General features: G+C 42.4%; 2 protein-coding genes across 3 annotated transcripts in view; one reads left to right on the top strand and one right to left on the bottom strand.

Annotated features, from left to right (window-relative positions):
* Window positions 1-10,247, bottom strand: part of ggps1 (geranylgeranyl diphosphate synthase 1) — a 41,279-nt gene extending 31,032 nt beyond the window's left edge. For both annotated transcript variants that reach the window (XM_041895552.2, XM_045214044.1), the window contains exons 1-2: window positions 10,069-10,247; window positions 3,496-3,605 (exon numbers count right to left, since the gene is read on the bottom strand). In XM_041895552.2, coding sequence (XP_041751486.2) covers window positions 3,496-3,577 — 82 coding nt within the window. In that variant the 5' untranslated portion in view covers window positions 3,578-3,605; window positions 10,069-10,247. The remainder of the gene's footprint in view (window positions 1-3,495; window positions 3,606-10,068) is intronic.
* A 316-nt stretch (window positions 10,248-10,563) lies between these two features.
* Window positions 10,564-20,409, top strand: part of LOC121580594 (AT-rich interactive domain-containing protein 4B) — an 88,591-nt gene continuing 78,745 nt past the window's right edge. The window contains exon 1 of the mRNA XM_045214043.1: window positions 10,564-10,769. The gene's annotated coding sequence lies outside the window, so the exon portion shown is untranslated. The remainder of the gene's footprint in view (window positions 10,770-20,409) is intronic.

Below are 20,409 nucleotides of genomic sequence, written 5' to 3'. Positions count from 1 at the left end.
GACACAATCCTGTCTCGGAGCTCTACGGACAATTCCTTCGTCCTCATGGCTTGGCATTTGCTCTGACATGCACTGTCAACTGTGTGACCTTATATAGACAGGTGTGTGCCTTTCCAAATCATGTCCAATCAATTGAATTTACCACAGGTGGACTCCAATCACGTTGTAGAAACATCTCAAGGATGATCAATGGAAACAGGATGCAACTGAGCTCAGTTTCGAGTCTCATAGCAAAGGGTCTGAATACCTATGTCTGTTTTTTATTTTGAATACATTTACACAGAAAATCTACAAAACCTGCTTTCACTTTGTCATTTGTATTGTGTGTAGATTGATGAGAAAAAAAACAATAATCAATTTTAGAATAAGGCTGGAACGTAACAAAATGTGGAAAAAGTCAAGGGGTCTGAATACTTTCCGAATGCACTATAACTACAGTAAGGTACACACTAAAGCATGTGTCAAACTCATTCCACGGAGGGCTGAGTGTCTGCGGGTTAACTCATTCCACGGAGGGCTGAGTGTCTGCGGGTTAACTCATTCCGCGGAGGGCCGAGTGTCTGCGGGTTAACTCATTCCACGGAGGGCCGAGTGTCTGCGGGTTAACTCATTCCACGGAGGGCCGAGTGTCTGCGGGTTAACTCATTCCACAGAGGGCCGAGTGTCTGCGGGTTAACTCATTCCACGGAGGGCCGAGTGTCTGCGGGTTAACTCATTCCACGGAGGGCCGAGTGTCTGCGGGTTAACTCATTCCGCGGAGGGCCGAGTGTCTGCGGGTTAACTCATTCCGCGGAGGGCCGAGTGTCTGCGGGTTAACTCATTCCGCGGAGGGCCGAGTGTCTGCGGGTTAACTCATTCCGCGGAGGGCCGAGTGTCTGCGGGTTAACTCATTCCGCGGAGGGCCGAGTGTCTGCGGGTTAACTCATTCCACGGAGGGCCGAGTGTTTGCGGGTTAACTCATTCCACGGAGGGCCGAGTGTCTGCGGGTTAACTCATTCCACGGAGGGCTGAGTGTCTGCAGGTTAACTCATTCCACGGAGGGCCGAGTGTCTGCGGGTTAACTCATTCCACGGAGGGCTGAGTGTCTGCGGGTTTTCCCTCCTCCCTTGTACTTGATTGTTGAATTAAAGTAAAAATTTGTTAGGAACTCCCCTCACCTGGTTGTCTAGGTCTTTATTAATTAGTTAGGAAGTCCCCTCACCTGGTTGTCTAGGTCTTTATTAATTAGTTAGGAAGTCCCCTCACCTGGTTGTCTAGGTCTTTATTAATTAGTTAGGAACTCCCCTCATCTGGTTGTCTAGGTCTTTATTAATTAGTTAGGAACTCCCCTCACCTGGTTGTCTAGGTCTTTATTAATTAGTTAGGAACTCCCCTCACCTGGTTGTCTAGGTCTTTATTAATTAGTTAGGATCTCCCCTCATCTGGTTGTCTAGGTCTTTATTAATTAGTTAGGAACTCCCCTCACCTGGTTGTCTAGGTCTTTATTAATTAGTTAGGAACTCCCCTCATCTGGTTGTCTAGGTCTTTATTAATTAGTTAGGAACTCCCCTCATCTGGTTGTCTAGGTCTTTATTAATTAGTTAGGAACTCCCCTCACCTGGTTGTCTAGGTCTTTATTAATTAGTTAGGAACTCCCCTCATCTGGTTGTCTAGGTCTTTATTAATTAGTTAGGAACTCCCCTCATCTGGTTGTCTAGGTCTTTATTAATTAGTTAGGAACTCCCCTCACCTGGTTGTCTAGGTCTTTATTAATTAGTTAGGAACTCCCCTCATCTGGTTGTCTAGGTCTTTATTAATTAGTTAGGAACTCCCCTCACCTGGTTGTCTAGGTCTTTATTAATTAGTTAGGAACTCCCCTCACCTGGTTGTCTAGGTCTTTATTAATTAGTTAGGAACTCCCCTCACCTGGTTGTCTAGGTCTTTATTAATTAGTTAGGAACTCCCCTCACCTGGTTGTCTAGGTCTTTATTAATTAGTTAGGAACTCCCCTCACCTGGTTGTCTAGGTCTTTATTAATTAGTTAGGAACTCCCCTCACCTGGTTGTCTAGGTCTTTATTAATTAGTTAGGAACTCCCCTCACCTGGTTGTCTAGGTCTTTATTAATTAGTTAGGAACTCCCCTCACCTGGTTGTCTAGGTCTTTATTAATTAGTTAGGAACTCCCCTCACCTGGTTGTCTAGGTCTTTATTAATTAGTTAGGAACTCCCCTCATCTGGCTGTCTAGGTCTTTATTAATTAGTTAGGAACTCCCCTCACCTGGTTGTCTAGGTCTTTATTAATTAGTAAGGAACTCCCCTCATCTGGTTGTCTAGGTCTTTATTAATTAGTAAGGAACTCCCCTCATCTGGTTGTCTAGGTCTTTATTAATTAGTAAGGAACTCCCCTCATCTGGTTGTCTGTCTTTATTAATTAGTAAGGAACTCCCCTCATTTGGTTGTCTAGGTCTTAATTAATTAGTAAGGAACTCCCCTCATCTGGTTGTCTAGGTCTTAATTAATTAGTAAGGAACTCCCCTCACCTGGTTGTCTAGGTCTTTATTAATTAGTTAGGAACTCCCCTCACCTGGTTGTCTAGGTCTTTATTAATTAGTTAGGAACTCCCCTCACCTGGTTGTCTAGGTCTTTATTAATTAGTTAGGAACTCCCCTCACCTGGTTGTCTAGGTCTTAATTAATTAGTAAGGAACTCCCCTCACCTGGTTGTCTAGGTCTTTATTAATTAGTTAGGAACTCCCCTCACCTGGCTGTCTAGGTCTTAATTAATTAGTTAGGAACTCCCCTCATCTGGTTGTCTAGGTCTTTATTAATTAGTTAGGAACTCCCCTCATCTGGTTGTCTAGGTCTTTATTAATTAGTTAGGAACTCCCCTCATCTGGTTGTCTAGGTCTTTATTAATTAGTTAGGAACTCCCCTCATCTGGTTGTCTAGGTCTTTATTGAAAGGAAAAACCAGCAGACGCCCTCCATGGAATGAGTTCGACAATCCTGCACTAAAGAGTAAAAAAAAATATGTTTTGAGCAAATCAGTGTTTTTTTTTAGACAACTGCAAACTTCAAGGGCATTGAAGGATTTGGTCCGATGGGAATCCGCGATGTTATCGGCCTCCAACCTTGAGAAACAATAAAGAACTAAAAAGGAAAGTAAATAATGTGTTAGATGAGGTGAAAAGGATAAGGCAGATGTTGATCAATACCTCAAGGGGCTGTTCCCAACAGCTTGATGTTCCGCTCCCTAGTCCATTAAATGACATGACAACACCATCTACGTAAACCTAATACCATCCTATTCCTTCAGGGCTCAGTCTGATCAAAAGTATGACGAAGATATCAGAGCTGAAAGACGGGAGGACTCTGTAGTCTCATACAGGCCATGACCATGACCCCCCCCAGCTGTTTCCGATATTCTCTCTCTCTATATATATATATATATATATATATATATATATATATATATATATATATATATATATATATATATATATAGTGTGTGTATGTACCTGGCAGCTGCAGCAGGTACTTGTAAGGTTCCAGTAGAATTCTCTCCGGCCCTGCCCCGGCTGAATCCATGTCTCCATCCATCGCTTGCTGTTTCCACCTATCAATTAACCTGCAGGAGGAGAGAGAAAGGGAACTAAGAAATAAATAAAATCATGGGTATTGTAAAGCAGTTGCTACTGTAAACATTTAGTACAGTGTTAAATGCCATTTCTGCCCCATTATAACCTTGTCAACTGATACAGTATCGCCTGTCTCTGATAGGGCGGCAGGTAGCTTAGTGGTTAAGGGCGTTGTGCCAGTAACCGAAAGGTCGCTGGTTCTAATCCCCGAGCCGACTAGGTGAAAAATATGCCGATGTGCCCTTGAGCAAGGCACTTAACCCTAATTGCTCCTGTAGGTCGCTCTGGATAAGAGCGTCTGATAAATGACTAATTATTATTAATATCTTCCTCGACTGACCCAGTCCCTTGTTATTGCTAGCTTCAACAGATTCAAACCTATCCTCTGTCTTTTCAACCTCTCTCTTTCCCTCCTCCTCCCTTAACCAATTACCCAACTCCTTAAAATATTCAACTTTTCCAAGCCAAAATCTATTTTTAGCCTCCTCGAAAGACATGCTAAGCCCTGTACTCCCTCAGTCTCTATGACAACTGTAGGAACTTGTATAGACAGGTGTGTTTCTTTCTAAATCATGTCCAAACAATTGAATTGGCCACAGGTGGACTAAATTAAGTTGTAGTGACATGTCAGGGATGATCAAATTACATTGGATGCTCCTGAGCTCAATTTGGAGTGTCATAGCAAAGGGGGTGGGGGGGGTATACAGAAGATAGCCCTATTTGGTAAAAGAGCAAGTCCATATTATAGCAAGAACAGCTCAAATAAGCAAAGAGAAACGACAGCCCATCATTACTTTAAGACATGTATGGAAAATGTCAAGAACTTTGAATATTTCTTCAAGTGCAGTCGCAAAAACCATCAAGCGCTATGATGAAACTGGCTCTCATGAGGACCGCCACAGGAATGGAAGACCCAGAGTTACCTCTGCTGCAGAGGATAAATTCATTAGAGTTACCAGCCTCAGATTGCAGCCCAAATAAATGCTTCACAGAGTTCAAGTCAAAGACACATCTCAACATCAACTGTTCAGAGGAGACTGCGTGGATCAGGCCTTCATGGTCGAATTGCTGCAAAGAAACCACCACTAAAGGACACCAATAAGAAGAAGAGACTTGCTTGGGCCAAGAAATACGAGCAATGGACATTTGACCGGTGGAAATTTGTCCTTTGGTCTGGAGTCCAAATTGGAGATTTTTGTTAAACAAATCTATATTAAAATATATTAGAGATTCTTCAAATAGCCACCCTTTGCCTTGATGACAGCTTTGCACACTCTTGGCATTCTCTCAACCAGCTTCACCTGGAATGCTTTTCCAACAGTCTTGAAGGAGTTCCCACATATGCTGAGCACTTGTTGGCTGCTTTTCCTTAACTCTGCGGTCCAACTCATCCCAAACCATCTCAGTTGTGGAGGCCAGGTCATCTGATGCAGCACTCCATCACTCTACTTCTTGGTCAAATAGCCCTTACACAGCCTGGAGGTGTGTTGGGTCATTATCTTGTTGAAAAACAAATGATAGTGGGACTAAGGTCAAACAAGATGGGATGGCATATCGCTGCAGAATGCTGTGGAGCAGAGGTAACTCTGGGTCTTCCGTTCCTGTGGCGGTCCTCATGAGAGCCAGTTTCATCATAGCGCTTGATGGTTTTTGCGACTGCACTTGAAGAAACGTTCATGTCTTAAAATAATGATGGACTGTCGTTTCTCTTTGCTTATTTGTTCTTGCCATAATATGGACTTGGTCTTTTACCAGATACGGCTATCTTCTGTATACCAACCCTATCTTGTCACAACACAACTGATTGGCTCAAACGCATTAAGAAGGAAAGAAATCCCACAAATTAACTTTTAACAAGGCACACCTGTTAATTGAAATGCATCCCAGGTGACCGGCTCATGAAGCTGGTTGAGAGAATGCCAAGGGTGTGCAAAGCTGTCATCAAGGCAAAGGGTGGCTACTTTGAATAATCTCTAATATATTTTGATTTAACACTTATTTGGTTACTACATGATTCCATAAGTGTTATTTCACAGTTTGGATGTCTACACCATTATTCTACAATGTAGAAAATAGTAAAAATTAAGAAAAACCCTGGAATGAGTAGGTGTGTCCAGACTTTTGACTGGTACTGTATATATAAAATGTGTGCCTGTTTTGCATGTTATTTTGGCATTAATACGTGTCACATATCAGTTTGCAAACAATGTGAGAAAAAGGAAAAAAATAATAATTGAGTTAAAGCCGTATACAAACATGGTCTCTTTTTTGCTTTCTTGAGTAAAGGCAGCTCCAAAATGGAGATGTTTCAGCCTAGCTCAGTGCTTTCTGCAGTGGTGGGGCAGCCAGCGGAAAATACAGAGCGTAGGGGTTGGTAATGTTCTCTAGTTGCCCCGTGATTGGCTCAGTGTTCTGTCACTCATGGGGACACTATGTCACCGCCAGATCTACCCCCTGGGTGCTGCCATAGAGTTACAATAGAAGTGCACATCCAAGAAGGCTCAAGGTCATTGGCCATAGATAAAATGACATCAAATCCCGTTATAGCTACCGTAGCTTTGATTGGACTGATCATGTCAACATCAAACTTTCAAAATCTTAGCTAGCAAGTTAGCAGCCATCATGAATCAAGTCGGCAATCTACTGGCAAATACATTTCAATCCTTGTCATATGAAGAGAAATAATGAAGAGAAATTATCGATAAAACGTATCGGTGCTCATCGGCCATTGGACATAAACATTACACAACAAGTTAGAAATCGCAAATTCAACAATGAGTGGTTTGGAAGGAATCAGTGGCTAACTGCAAGCATTGCAATGCAATCACTAGCCTGCTATTCAGTGGAGTGGATGTGTGGTCCAAGTTTGAGTTTAAGGGTCTTTTTTCCAAGCTTTAAAAAAAGGTGTCATGACTTGCCCTCATGGGCGGAGGATCAAAGATTCCGGCTAGGCAAAAGTTTGAACACCCCCTTTCCTGGGGGCCAGTTTTATGACAAGTCGCAAACTCCTTGCAGAAACTTTATTTTCTGTGCCATGCAGTTTTGGGAGAGGGAATTTCCCTGTGAGACATAGGAAGTCTTCCCGCCAAGACTCCAACATCCAAAAGTGGATAATGAAACAATATTCCTACTTAAAAGAACGTGGGAAATGGTTGGTGGGGACTTAAAGAACAATCAAGTGAAATGTGTTACTATGTTGTGATGTCATTAAAGACGGTATAACAACATAACTGTATCTCTGGGGGGGTACACTTCCCAGTTATGAGGTTTGCATCTAATTGTTGTATAAAACAAATGATTAAGTATAATAATACTTATGTGAAGATAACAATGTGATTTTAGCATTCTAGATGAGATGATTGTTTTCCATATTGATAATAATAATAATAATAATAATATGCCATTTAGCAGACGCTTTTATCCAAAGCGACTTACAGTCATGTGTGCATACATTTTTTTGTGTATGGGTGGTCCCGGGGATCGAACCCACTACCTTGGCGTTACAAGTGCTGTGCTCTACCAGCTGAGCTACAGAGGACCATGTTGTGTTCTCAGTCAGTGGCCACGCCTAGATGAGCACAAACATGATGGAATGCCCATTTTACCCCGAGTGCATAAAAAGCCTTGTGACGAAATTCACCTCAGACCAGCAAGCCCCATGGCTTAAAATGGTTGAAACACTACAGATCAGCAGACGTGAAGCGTGAGCCAAACGTCGCAAATGGTTGAATTTCTACCAGACCAGTGGCTTAAAATGGTCGACACAAGACCAAGAAGCGTGAAGCTACACGTTACAAAATAGTTAGACTAGAAAGACCAGAAAACGTGAGACGTTAGTCCACACGTTTGAAATGGAGAAACTCTGAAACTCTCAACCTCTACACGAGGTGAAGAAGGAGACAATGCACTAGACCTTATCATCTCAGTCTGCAGCTGGCATGTATATTCGTCTAGAGAACTTTCACTAAAGACACGAGTTGGGAAGGACAATCCCTCTCAGACAACCGCTGGTACATCTGAAGTATCCATTCTGACCACAACTACGACCAGAAACTCTACCAAGGACATTGAGATCTCTGGTGGGGCAAACCTGAGTCCTACATCATCAACTCAACTATTGAGGACAGCAATATGTTAATACATGTTGCATTTCTAATCCGAATGAGCGATTATTAGGGTGCATAAGTATTATGATTACTGTGAGCGTAGTTTCCAAAGTAACTACCCATAGAGATTCAAACTGTCTCTCCCTTCCATTCTGACCCTCCTTCTACCCAACCATTCATGCTATTGTTAGTCCAGTCCACTAGGGACCTGTTTTCATTGTATTACATTAGTAATCAATAACCTGTGTGTGTGTGTTTGTATTGTGTTATTATTTAGTTAATTAGTAAATAAATAATTAAGCAAATTTGTGTATTGCTGATTCATCAATAAGGTTAGGGTTCTTGCAGGTTCAAGGATTATGCGACGTTCAGAATGAGACTGATAAGAGGTAATTATTTAATAAGTGACTGTTATCGATATATAACATGTCTTCTAAGAGTTTAATTTCGGGAGATGGTAACGCGTTAAACAACTTCTTCCGTGGTGCCCCAAATTCCTAATGAGTTAATTGTTAAATGATTAATTTAATCGAGTGACAATTAAACATAGATAAGTGATTCGATAAATAACAGTCATACATTTAAGTAAGTCACGTCACGACAAAGGATAAACATTCAACATTGGCCATGCTGTCAATCCAGCATGACTTCTGCCGATCTCAAAACAACTCGAAACTCGCAACTGGGAAATCTCAGACTTCAGTGAGTTCAAGACAACTGGAAATTCTGAAAAAAAACTAGCTCCAACTGTGAAAATACATTTTGAACGGTCATCCAACTCGGAATTGCAAGTCGGGAACTCTGTCTTCTTTCTAGATTTCCGACCTGAAGATCACTGACGTCATCATGATTCGATCTTGTTATACTGACTATGTCCGTCCTAGCTCGCTCATTATTTTTTAAATTTATTTATAATTTTTTAGCAGACGCTCTTATCCAGAGCGACTTACAGTTAGTTAGTGCATACATTATTATTTTTCTGCCTGTGGGAATCGAACCCACAACCCTAGCGTTGCAAACACCATGCTCTACCAACTGAGCTACATCCCTGCCGGCCATTCCCTCCCCTACCCTGGACGACGCTGGGCCAATTGTGCGCCACCCCATGGGTCTCCTGGTCGTGGCCGGCTACAACAGAGCCTGGATACGAACCAGGATCTCTAGTGGCACAGCTAGCACTGCGATGCAGTGCCCTAGACCACTGCGCCACTCGGGAGACTCATTAATGTCTTAAATCGAAATTATGGATTGCCTCTAATCTGCTCGTCGTCCCCTTATGCCATAGTTTGTACATCTCAATTGTCAGTAGAAACCACATTTGTTTAAGCAAGTCAGCCATATCAGCAATGTTTTTTTTTAAAGGCAGTAAATGAGGCTGAATGAACTGTTTCGCTGCCAGAGAAGGCTCCGCTGATAGCCAGGTGGAGCAGTGGTAAGGTGTTGGGACTCTGCTGTTGGGACAGCTTTATGTAGGCCCCACTTGTCACCGTTATAGTGCAATTAATGTATTGTTTAGCGTTGTGGCTTTGCTGGCATGCCTCAAAAAAAAAAAGAGGAGAAAAAAAGGAGTTTGCTCCACCAAGATTGACACACTAAAATCGCCACTGCACACCTGTCAAGTGGATGGATTATCTTGGCAAAGGATAAATGCTCACTAACAGGGATGTAAACAAATTTGTGCACAAAATGAGAGAAATAAGGTTTTTGTGGGTATGGAAAACATGGGACCAACACTTTACATGTTGCGTTTATATATTTGTTCAGTATAATAGAATAATGTTCTATTCTAATTCTATGTGAAACTGACAAACGGCTTCATTATTGTGGAGTCACGGTTGTTGCGAATCCAACTGCAAATGGCAAAACAATCATGAATGCAACCCCAATATTTATAATATCTTTCTATGAGCAATGAGCGTGCAAATGAGAATGATTGTGCTGCCAACTCATTTACATTTACATTTACATCATTTAGCAGACGCTCTTATCCAGAGCGACTTACAAAACCCACAAGTCACTAGCTAACAAAACAAAGGAAAAAAAGTCACTAACAAAAACAATTAAACAACAATTGAACATGTTCAGCTTAGTTGTTACTCTTTCTTTTGTTCTGTAGTCTAGTCATATTTCACAAAGAAACAATGTTCATGTTGCAGTTAGTAAACACATAGCTCCACCCATACGGAAACCGGTATACGGAAACGTCCCCACTTCCGCTTTCAGCCCCTTTTCTTAGCTAGCCAATTTGCTAACATTAGCGCGCAGGTCAACAAGCTTTTTCAGATAATTTTATTTAAACATTCCAAAAAAATATTAAGAAGATCATAATTGATCGATATGAACTTACGAATAGACGCCAAGTAACTATACAATGAAATATTGTCATAGTTCTCCAAACAACACCATGATGGCGATTCACTGAGCCAGCAACAAGATATGGAGCCAAGATGATTTGGTCGAAAAAATGCTCATTCTCTCCTACTGCTAGCTATATACGCCATGTCTCCTTCACAGAGCAAGCGCAGGAGTAGGTGGGGCACTCCACAAACCATTTTCCCGTACGCCTGTCCCGCTGGGAACTCTGGCAGTTGTAGTTTGTTGCATCGTTTCTTGTCTCGTCTCTCTCCAGCCTATGTAAGGGTGTAAATATATCCCCTTATGACTACATCTCCCAGCAACCCTTGCGTCGCTGTTTCCGCGCTGTCGTTAAAAATATATCTGAAAGCAGCCAATCATTACAAGCCAAAGGGCGGCAACTCCGACGTCGTGTCCAATGAGCGAACAGATTGATGTACGTGGGGGCGGGGTTGTGTATCTGTCAGTCAGTTTTGAGAAGCGGAGAGAGAGGATCGTAGAGAAACAACAGCTCGCTGGCTACGGACACGGCTTACGACTTTGTCGAATTCACATTACCAACATCAAACCGAACTGGGGTCAGCGGACAAACGCAAAAAAAACCTGGAAGATTTTAGGATTAAATGATTTTATGGATTAATCTGAACCTTTCCTTCTTCGTCGAAAGAAAACATTCTCAACTTGACTTCATAGGTAAGGGATCGTGCTTTTGCATGCCATAGGACGGTGAAAAAAATTACCGACTTCTCTACATTGAATTTCGATGCCTAAACAAAACGGATTGTTATGTGATCAAGATTAAGCTAGGGGAATGAATGAAACATAAATCGTGAACATGGAATCGTAACTCTTAAATGCACACGTTAACCTAACATGTAATCGGTGAATCATTTTATTTTATGAATAGTGCAACAGCTATGGCAACCTATTTGCTCGTTTAAAAAAAAATCTCATACTTTATTTATTGTGTTGAACAATGCGACTCGCTAACGTCATTCGTTGTAACCTGCCGTGTTGTCGACTTGTTTCATAATTGTACCGAGAGGATCACTTTCTACCGGGTTTAACAACCGACTGTTGTGGTGGAATTTTTAACACGACGAACACTTTCAAATGGGGTGGATGCCTGGTAGGCATCGAATAGTTAACGTTAACCGAGAGAAAATGCTGCCTTGTTGGAGTCAGAGCTAGTCCTTACGTAAGACTGTGGCTACATCAGTCAAATTTCCCCTTCGCCTTTGCATCGACTCTCCAATACAACAGCTACGTTTTTTTTATAGAGTTTCACAAGTAAATTGCGAATCTGAACTAGGCTACGTTTCTTTTGTTGCTTTGATTTTAGCCCAGCAACAATGTTGCAATTGAGTCACATAACTCGCTCCTTCTAGTGGCTGTAGTAGTAGTTGTTCTGCGGCAGTTTGACACATTTCGATGTTGCCCCTCGTCGAAATGAATTCGTCGTTTTTTGTTGCCTGATAATGGTTGGGAGACACTATTTCGAGTCGGGGGCCGATGACTGGACCAGCGGAGTTGTCTGGGGTGACATTATAGCCACCGAGATCGACAACTCGTCGAGAGCTATTTGGCTTTACGTTATAACCTCAAAGTGAAATGTATCACGCCTCCTAAACAAGGATGTAATTCTTGGCGATTATTATTTGTTTAGAATTCAGTGTTTTGAAACGACTTTATTGGGCTCGACCTTGTTGCCAAGTGTTTTGTCAATTTGCTTCTTTGTCAAGAGAGAGAGAGAGAGGCACATTTGGATGTACTCGACCGTCAGCAAATTTGTAGAACAACTACTCTCTGCTTGCATAGACGAGACGGGGGTGAATCAATCTGTTTTCAATCGTCCTGCAGCAGTCTTACGTTCTATAACATCGCCTTGTTTTGCTCTCATAGAATTAGAATGATTCGTGTCAGTTCTTCGTTAGGGTTGTCGAGTGTAGTTTTATCGCACTATTTGGTTTCGGAGCCTCTGTGAAGATAGCCAGCAGATTCCGACCCTACTGTTACGCTTGAGCTGCACTGGGGTCTGAATTTGCCATCATGGGTCAGATTAAAGCCCTATTCGGACAGGATTAGTTTTAGGGGGGGGAGGTCGGGTAATGTAATTATGTGCAAGAGCACAAAACACCGCATCTGTAATTGTAGGACCTTCCGACTCTGCCATCTCTATAATTTTTACATGGCAGGAGAGTAGCAATTCCAGCCAGAATAACCTACTGTTTTTTGGCGAACTCCAAGGTCCTCTGATAATACTGGTCCCGTGCGAATCGACGTCCCTGCGTTTTCGAGAGAAATGTCTGAGTTTGACAGATGTTGCTCGCGGTTTGCACAAGAATACAATAACATTCGATAAACTGAACCAAGTGTAAGCTATATATGAATGGCCTACATGTTGCCTATCAACTTTCACAGTGAATGCTTTTGTTTATATGTTTTGTGCTATTAATTGAATATTGGCAAATGCATCAGTAGGCGGCAGGTAGCTTAGTGGTTAAGAGCGTTGTGCCAGTAACCGAAAGGTCGCTGGTTCTAATCCCCGAAGCCGACTAGGTGAAAAATATGTCGATGTTCCCTTGAGCAAGGCACTTAACCCTAATTGCTCCTGTAAGTCGCTCTGGATAAGAGCGTCTGCTAAATGACCAATTTATTTTATTTATTTAATTATCAGTAAAAGATATCGGGCCTATTTAACCCTTGCTGTGAATAGATGGCAAAGCAGCAGCATACAGCTGACCTAAACGTATGGAAATGCTAAGTTAGCTTTCTCATCCATAGTCTTAAAACACATCTCAAGCGCAAGTGCACTGTTTAGCTCACAACTGAAGGCTGGGGGGCATTTAAGACGTACTGCAGATTGCTATAATATCCTAATGATTATGATCAGACTTCCTCAATTCAAATATTATGGTGACATTATACCAAAGATGGTTTGGTATGGTTTAAAAACTTCTAAACCAAGCTCGAGTTATCAGTGTGGCACTATCACCTGGACATGTTGAAATATCATCACACCTAGAATACAAACCTTCAGGCTTCCATTATAACTGTCAATTTATTAGAAAAAAATTACAGGGGTCAGTTTGGAGAAAAAACTAACAAATTCCGTCCAAAACGTCCTCTGGAATATCGGACATTCTGGAGTAATAATTACATAACCAACGTTCTCTAGTAATGCTAGTCCCAATGCGAATAGGGCTTAAGACACCGTGGAGCCGGCGCGAGATATGGGTTGAAAAACATTGTCTCATGACCATTTGTTTTTCCACAAAGCTGCTCTTTTCGTCCCCATGCTAGCTTGCAGTAGCCACAGCAGCCATTATGTAATGGCACTTTGCGTTGAACAACAGAGTTTGACTGACACTGAAAAATAGCAGTTTTCAGGATAACGACCAGTATTTCAATCTTGGTGTATCAGCTTGGATATAGGCAATATTTAGAGTACAGTGGCACATCCCTGCATTGAGTTACGTTTTCCGACCCAGGTCTCGCCCTGGCTCCGCAGGGTGTTATCACACTTGGTCCCTTTCAGATTTTTTGGTTGTTGAACTGTACGATTTGCTTAATAATGTTGTGCAGAGTGAACACTTCAAAGGAACTCAGACCCCTCAAAAGAGCCCCCGAAGCGAACCGAACTGAGACCACCTCTGCGGTCCGGTTTCCTTTTTAGTGCAATGTGAACACAGCTCTCCAGGTTGGCTTGTCATTATTCCCACACCCCTCACACTAGACTACTGCCATAACCCCTCACACTAGACTACTGCCATAACCCCTCACACTAGACTACTGCCATAACCCCTCACACTAGACTACTGCCATAACCCCTCACACTAGACTACTGCCATAACCCCTCACACTAGACTACTGCCATAACCCCTCACACTAGACTACTGCCATAACCCCTCACACTAGACTACTGCCATAACCCCTCACACTAGACTACTGCCATAACCCCTCACACTAGACTACTGCCATAACCCCTCACACTAGACTACTGCCATAACCCCTCACACTAGACTACTGCCATAACCCCTCACCCTAGACTACTGCCATAACCCCTCACCCTAGACTACTGCCATAACCCCTCACCCTAGACTACTGCCATAACCCCTCACACTAGACTACTGCCATAACCCCTCACACTAGACTACTGCCATAACCCCTCACACTAGACTACTGCCATAACCCCTCACACTAGACTACTGCCATAACCCCTCACACTAGACTACTGCCATAACCCCTCACACTAGACTACTGCCATAACTCCTCACACTAGACTACTGCCATAACCCCTCACACTAGACTACTGCCATAACCCCTCACACTAGACTACTGCCCTAACCCCTCACACTAGACTACTGCCATAACCCCTCACACTAGACTACTGCCATAACCCCTCACACTAGACTACTGCCATAACCCCTCACACTAGACTACTGCCATAACCCCTCACACTAGACTACTGCCATAACCCCTCCCACTAGACTACTGCCATAACCCCTCACACTAGACTACTGCCATAACCCCTCACACTAGACTACTGCCATAACCCCTCACACTAGACTACTGCCATAACCCCTCACACTAGACTACTGCCATAACCCCTCACACTAGACTACTGCCATAACCCCTCACACTAGACTACTACAACACTGTTTCCCCTGCCATAACCCCTCCCACTAGACTACTGCCATAACCCATCACACTAGACTACTGCCATAACCCCTCACACTAGACTACTGCCATAACCCCTCACACTAGACTACTGCCATAACCCCTCACACTAGACTACTGCCATAACCCCTCCCACTAGACTACTGCCATAACCCCTCACACTAGACTACTACAACACTGTTTCCCCTACCATAACCCCTCACACTAGACTACTGCCATAACCCCTCACACTAGACCACTGCAACACCGTTTTCCCCTGCCATAAACTATCTCACATTGGCGCCACAGAAGAGAGAAGATGATGTGTAGGTTTGTGGGGATTTTTTTTTGTTGCTGTTTTTGGACAGGCCTATTGATTAGCGATTGTCAAGGACGCACAGAAATGTCAATATGTGTAGAGTTTAGTTCAGATTATTTGGTTGCAATATGTGATCTATAGGCTAAGAGGGCTTCATAAGCTGTTAATTCGATTGTGGAGTTTGAATAGTGTGAGAACACACACATATTCAGTGAGAACATAAGGTACAAAATCAATTCTAGGTCTTAAAGGGCCAGTAGCCTACTATGGGTTTACGATTTTCAATTACATCATTATTTAATCTGCAGTTATTCTTCTGCTATTTCTTCTGTTAATATTAACATGTAAATATTATTGGTGTCTTTTAATTACAATTATTATGCCTCATCTGTTAACTAAATGCAATCTATTAGCTTCCAAAATGTAAGTAGGTATGTCTAGCCGTTGATAACACATTCTGATGGAATGGCTTGTCCTGCACTTTGTAAAAACCCAGAGTGCATTTACTGAATGTTGGAAAAAGATCTTGGTTCCTTTCTAAACATAGCAATGTGAATGCAAAGGGTATTCGGACCGCAAAATAGGTGAAGTGAACTGAGTCCTCATCCAAAGGCAAGGGCAGTGTGAATACAAAGGGGACTGAGTCCTCATCCAAAGGCAAGGGCAGTGTGAATACAAAGGGAACTGAGTCCTCATCCAAAGGCAAGTGCAGTGTGAATACAAAGGGAACTGAGTCCTCATCCAAAGGCAAGGGCAGTGTGAATACAAAGGGAACTGAGATCTTTAGCATTTTATTTTTTACCCCAGAGTTCACTTTAGAGAACTGAGTGAGGTTCTTTTAAAGAGGACTATATATGAAAACCCTTAAAGGGATAATCCACCCTAAACCACTAATTCTGATTTAAAACAATATTTTTTGTGAACAAATGTTTCATTTTGCCGTTATAACAAGGTTGGTAGCAACATGTGAAACTCGGTGTGGAAATCTGTTGTAGCTGAACTCGACTACAAAACCCACAATGCAATGCTCTCTCTGGGCTGGCTGGCTAGGTAGCTAGCTAGCAAACGTAGCTCCACACAATAATACCAAAGCCAATATCGGCATGTGAAGTATCTAGTTAGCTGTAAAATAACCTAAACGAACTGCACTATCAATTTAGGAGTGTATCTCAGAGTTCAACTTGCAGTTAGTCTCTGCCCAGAGCGAGTGCAGAGTACATTTTTAAAAACATTTTAGTCATTTAGCAGACGCTCTTATCCAGAGCGACTTACAGTTAGTGAGTGCATACATCGTTATTTTATTTTTAATTTTTCATACTGGCCCCCCCATGGGAATCAAACCCACAACCCTGGCGTTGCAAACGCCATGCTCTACCAACTGAGCTACATCCCTGCCGGGTCCATTCCCTCCCCTACCCTGGACGACGCTGGGCCAATTGTGCGCCGCCCCAGTACTTTGCTATGACAACAACGGCCCTTTCCCACGTTTCCCACAGACAGACAGGGCACATCAAATGAACCCTGGATGACTTACAGGGGGTGTGGTATTGTAAAAAATATATATATATATTTTGGATGCTATATAAATGCATTTATTAATGTCTACAGTCGTTTTTGACACGTATACTCTATTACAGACACCTTAAACTTTAAAATAATATAATGAGATCTGAAAATAATAAATCCTTTAAAAGTATTTTTTCAGAGTGTACTAATGTTACTGTCACCACCACAACAACAAATACTTAAATACATGTAATTTGGTCCTTGAAACATTCAATTGAAATTCCTATGGAGGACTGACGGCTCCTAATGGGTGGCTTCAAAGCCTCTCATTGGCCAATACATAGTAATCCAGGGTTTATATGCAGTGGGGGGAGTATTTAGTCAGCCACCAATTGTGCAAGATCTCCCACTTAAAAAGATGAGAGGCCTGTAATTTTCATCATAGGTACACGTCAACTATGACAGACAAATTGAGGAAAAGAAAACCAGAAAATCACATTGTAGGATTTTTTAATGAATTTATTTGCAAATTATGGTGGAAAATAAGTATTTGGTCACCTACAAACAAGCAAGATTTCTGGCTCTCACAGACCTGTAACTTCTTCTTTAAGAGGCTCCTCTGTCCTCCACTCGTTACCTGTATTAATGGCACCTGTTTGAACTTATCAGTATAAAAGACACCTGTCCACAACCTCAAACAGTCACACTCCAAACTCCACTATGGCCAAGACCAAAGAGCTGTAGAAGGACACCAGAAACAAAATTGTAGACCTGCACCAGGCTGGGAAGACTGAATCTGCAATAGGTAAGCAGCTTGGTTTGAAGAAATCAACTGTGGGAGCAATTATTAGGAAATGGAAGACATACAAGACCACTGATAATCTCCCTCGATCTGGGGCTCCACGCAAGATCTCACCCTGTGGGGTCAAAATGATCACAAGAATGGTGAGCAAAAATCCCAGAACCACACGGGGGGACCTAGTGAATGACCTGCAGAGAGCTGGGACCAAAGTAACAAAGCCTACCATCAGTAACACACTACGCTGCCAGGGACTCAAATCCTGCAGTGCCAGACGTGTCCCCCTGCTTAAGCCAGTACATGTCCAGGCCCGTCTGAAGTTTGCTAGAGTGCATTTGGATGATCCAGAAGAGGATTGGGGGAATGTCATATGGTCAGATGAAACCAAAATATAACTTTTTGGTAAAAACTCAACTCGTCGTGTTTGGAGGACAAAGAATGCTGAGTTGCATCCAAAGAACACCATACCTACTGTGAAGCATGGGGGTGGAAACATCATGCTTTGGGGCTGTTTTTCTGCAAAGGGACCAGGACGACTGATCCGTGTAAAGGAAAGAATGAATGGGGCCATGTATCGTGAGATTTTGAGTGAAAACCTCCTTCCATCAGCAAGGGCATTGAAGATGAAACGTGGCTGGGTCTTTCAGCATGACAATGATCCCAAACACACCGCCCGGGCAACGAAGGAGTGGCTTCGTAAGAAGCATTTCAAGGTCCTGGAGTGGCCTAGCCAGTCTCCAGATCTCAACCCCATAGAAAATCTTTGGAGGGGAGTTGAAAGTCTGTGTTGCCCAGCGACAGCCCCAAAACATCACTGCTCTAGAGGAGATCTGCATGGAGGAATGGGCCAGAATACCAGCAACAGTGTGTGAAAACCTTGTGAAGACTTACAGAAAACGTTTGACCTGTGTTATTGCCAACAAAGGGTATATAACAAAGTATTGAGAAACTTTTGTTATTGACCAAATACTTATTTTCCACCATAATTTGCAAATAAAATCATAAAAAATCCTACAATGTGATTTTCTGGATTTTCTTTTCTCATTTTGTCTGTCATAGTTGACGTGTACCTATGATGAAAATTACAGGCCTCTCTCATCTTTTTAAGTGGGAGAACTTGCACAATTGGTGGCTGACTAAACTTTTTTCCCCCACTGTACGTCATTGGGCACATTGTGAGATTGTACTTGAAGGTAGAGAACGGCCAAAATTGATTTTTTGGGGCTGATACCGATTTCTTTTTTTTTTTTGGGGGGGGGGTCAAGGAGGCCAACATAATGGTAATTTTATTTGAATGGTAAATCTCTTGATAAGCTGGGTAATTTAAGATGGCAAAGACCTACTGCCAGGACAAAATTCGAAAACAACTCAATTGGCTAGTTCGGCTATCTTTCAAGAAATGGGCGGGTTGAAACTTGATCCTACTGCTACGATTGGATAGAGCGAGGCTGTAACCCTGCTCCCTTTCACATCTCTCTCCATCATTCATATCACTTGGTGCCGTTTACTGCTACTATGAGAACTATGGCGATGACATTTGATACCAAGCCATAGATGTCTAATATATAATATAATATCTAATAAGGAGAGCAGGGGTAGGAGAAAATATGAAGTTCTTGGCCCATAAACATGCAGGAATATTCTTAGGTACCTAAACCTATTGCCAACCTTAATTTAGGCATTCTACAGCCCAGTACATCACTGGGGCCAAGCTTCCTGCCATCCAGGACCTCTATACCAGGCGGTGTCAGAGGAAGGCCCTACAAATTGTCAAAGACTCCAGCCACCCTAGTCATAGACTGTTCTCTCTGCAACCGCACGGCAAGCGGTGCTGAAGCGCCAAGTCTAGGTCCAAAAGGCTTCTTAACAGCTTCTATGCCCAAGCAATAAGACTCCTGAACAGCTAATCATGGCTACCCGGACTATTTGCATTGTCCCCCCGCCCCACCCCACCCCACCCCCTCTTTTATGCTGCTGCTACTCTGTTTATGATCTATGCATAGTCACTTTAACTCTACCCACATGTACAATGCCTTGCAAAAGTATTCATCCCCTTGGTGTTTTTCCTCTTTTGTTGCATTACAACCTGTCATTGAAATTGAATTTTATATGGATTTCATGTAATGGACATACACTAAATAGTCGAAGTTGGTGAATTGGAATTGAAAAAATAACTAACTTGTTTAAAAAAAGTATAAAAAATAAATAACGGAAAAGTTGTGCGTGCATATGTATTCACCCCCTTTGCTATGAAGCCCCTAAATAAAATCTGGTGCAACCAATTACCTTCATAAGTCACATAATTAGTTAGGTTGCACACAGGTAGACTTTAAGTGTCACATGATCTGTCACATGATCTCAGTATATATACACCTGTTCTGAAAGGCCCCAGAGTCTGCAACACCACTAAGCAAGGGGTACCACCAAGCAAGTGGCACCATGAAGACCAAGGAGCTCTCCAAACAGGTCAGGGACAAAGTTGTGGAGAAGTACAGATCAGGGTTGGGTTATAAAAACATATCTGAAACTTTGAGCAGCCCACAGAGCTCCATTAAATCCAATTTTCAAACCCCTTTTATACTCTGTAATCTGAAGGTTAGCAATGCTAACAAGTACATGTAAAATCCCATAGAGAATGCTAATGAGCGCATTGCAATCATTTTGTATAGTTTCTGACCTAAACTATACAAGTAACTCAAAAATGCTACTCAGTTTGCTGCGTGTACAAAACGAATATTAGCCAGCAAGGCTCTTGATCCAGGAGTGGATTCTCTGCTGTTACCAAGGCTCTTGATCCAGGAGTGGATTCTCTGCTGTTACCAAGTGAATGCTTGATTTTGGAAGAAGCGAACCACTTAGCTAGATAGCTAACCAAATGCACAACTGCAGAGCTTTTAGCAAATTTTAGACGGTTAACTTAATAGTTATAAGATATCTAGCTGGCGATCATTTAGTTGTGAATTCCATACTGTCCCGTGTAGCTCAGCTGGTAGAGCATGGCCAGGGTTGTGGGTTCGATTCCCACGGGGGACCAGTACAAACAAATGTAT

This window comes from Coregonus clupeaformis, unplaced genomic scaffold (genome assembly GCF_020615455.1).
Source record: "Coregonus clupeaformis isolate EN_2021a unplaced genomic scaffold, ASM2061545v1 scaf0191, whole genome shotgun sequence".
NCBI lineage: Eukaryota > Metazoa > Chordata > Actinopteri > Salmoniformes > Salmonidae > Coregonus > Coregonus clupeaformis.
This window is presented reverse-complemented; position numbering and strand designations above follow the sequence as displayed.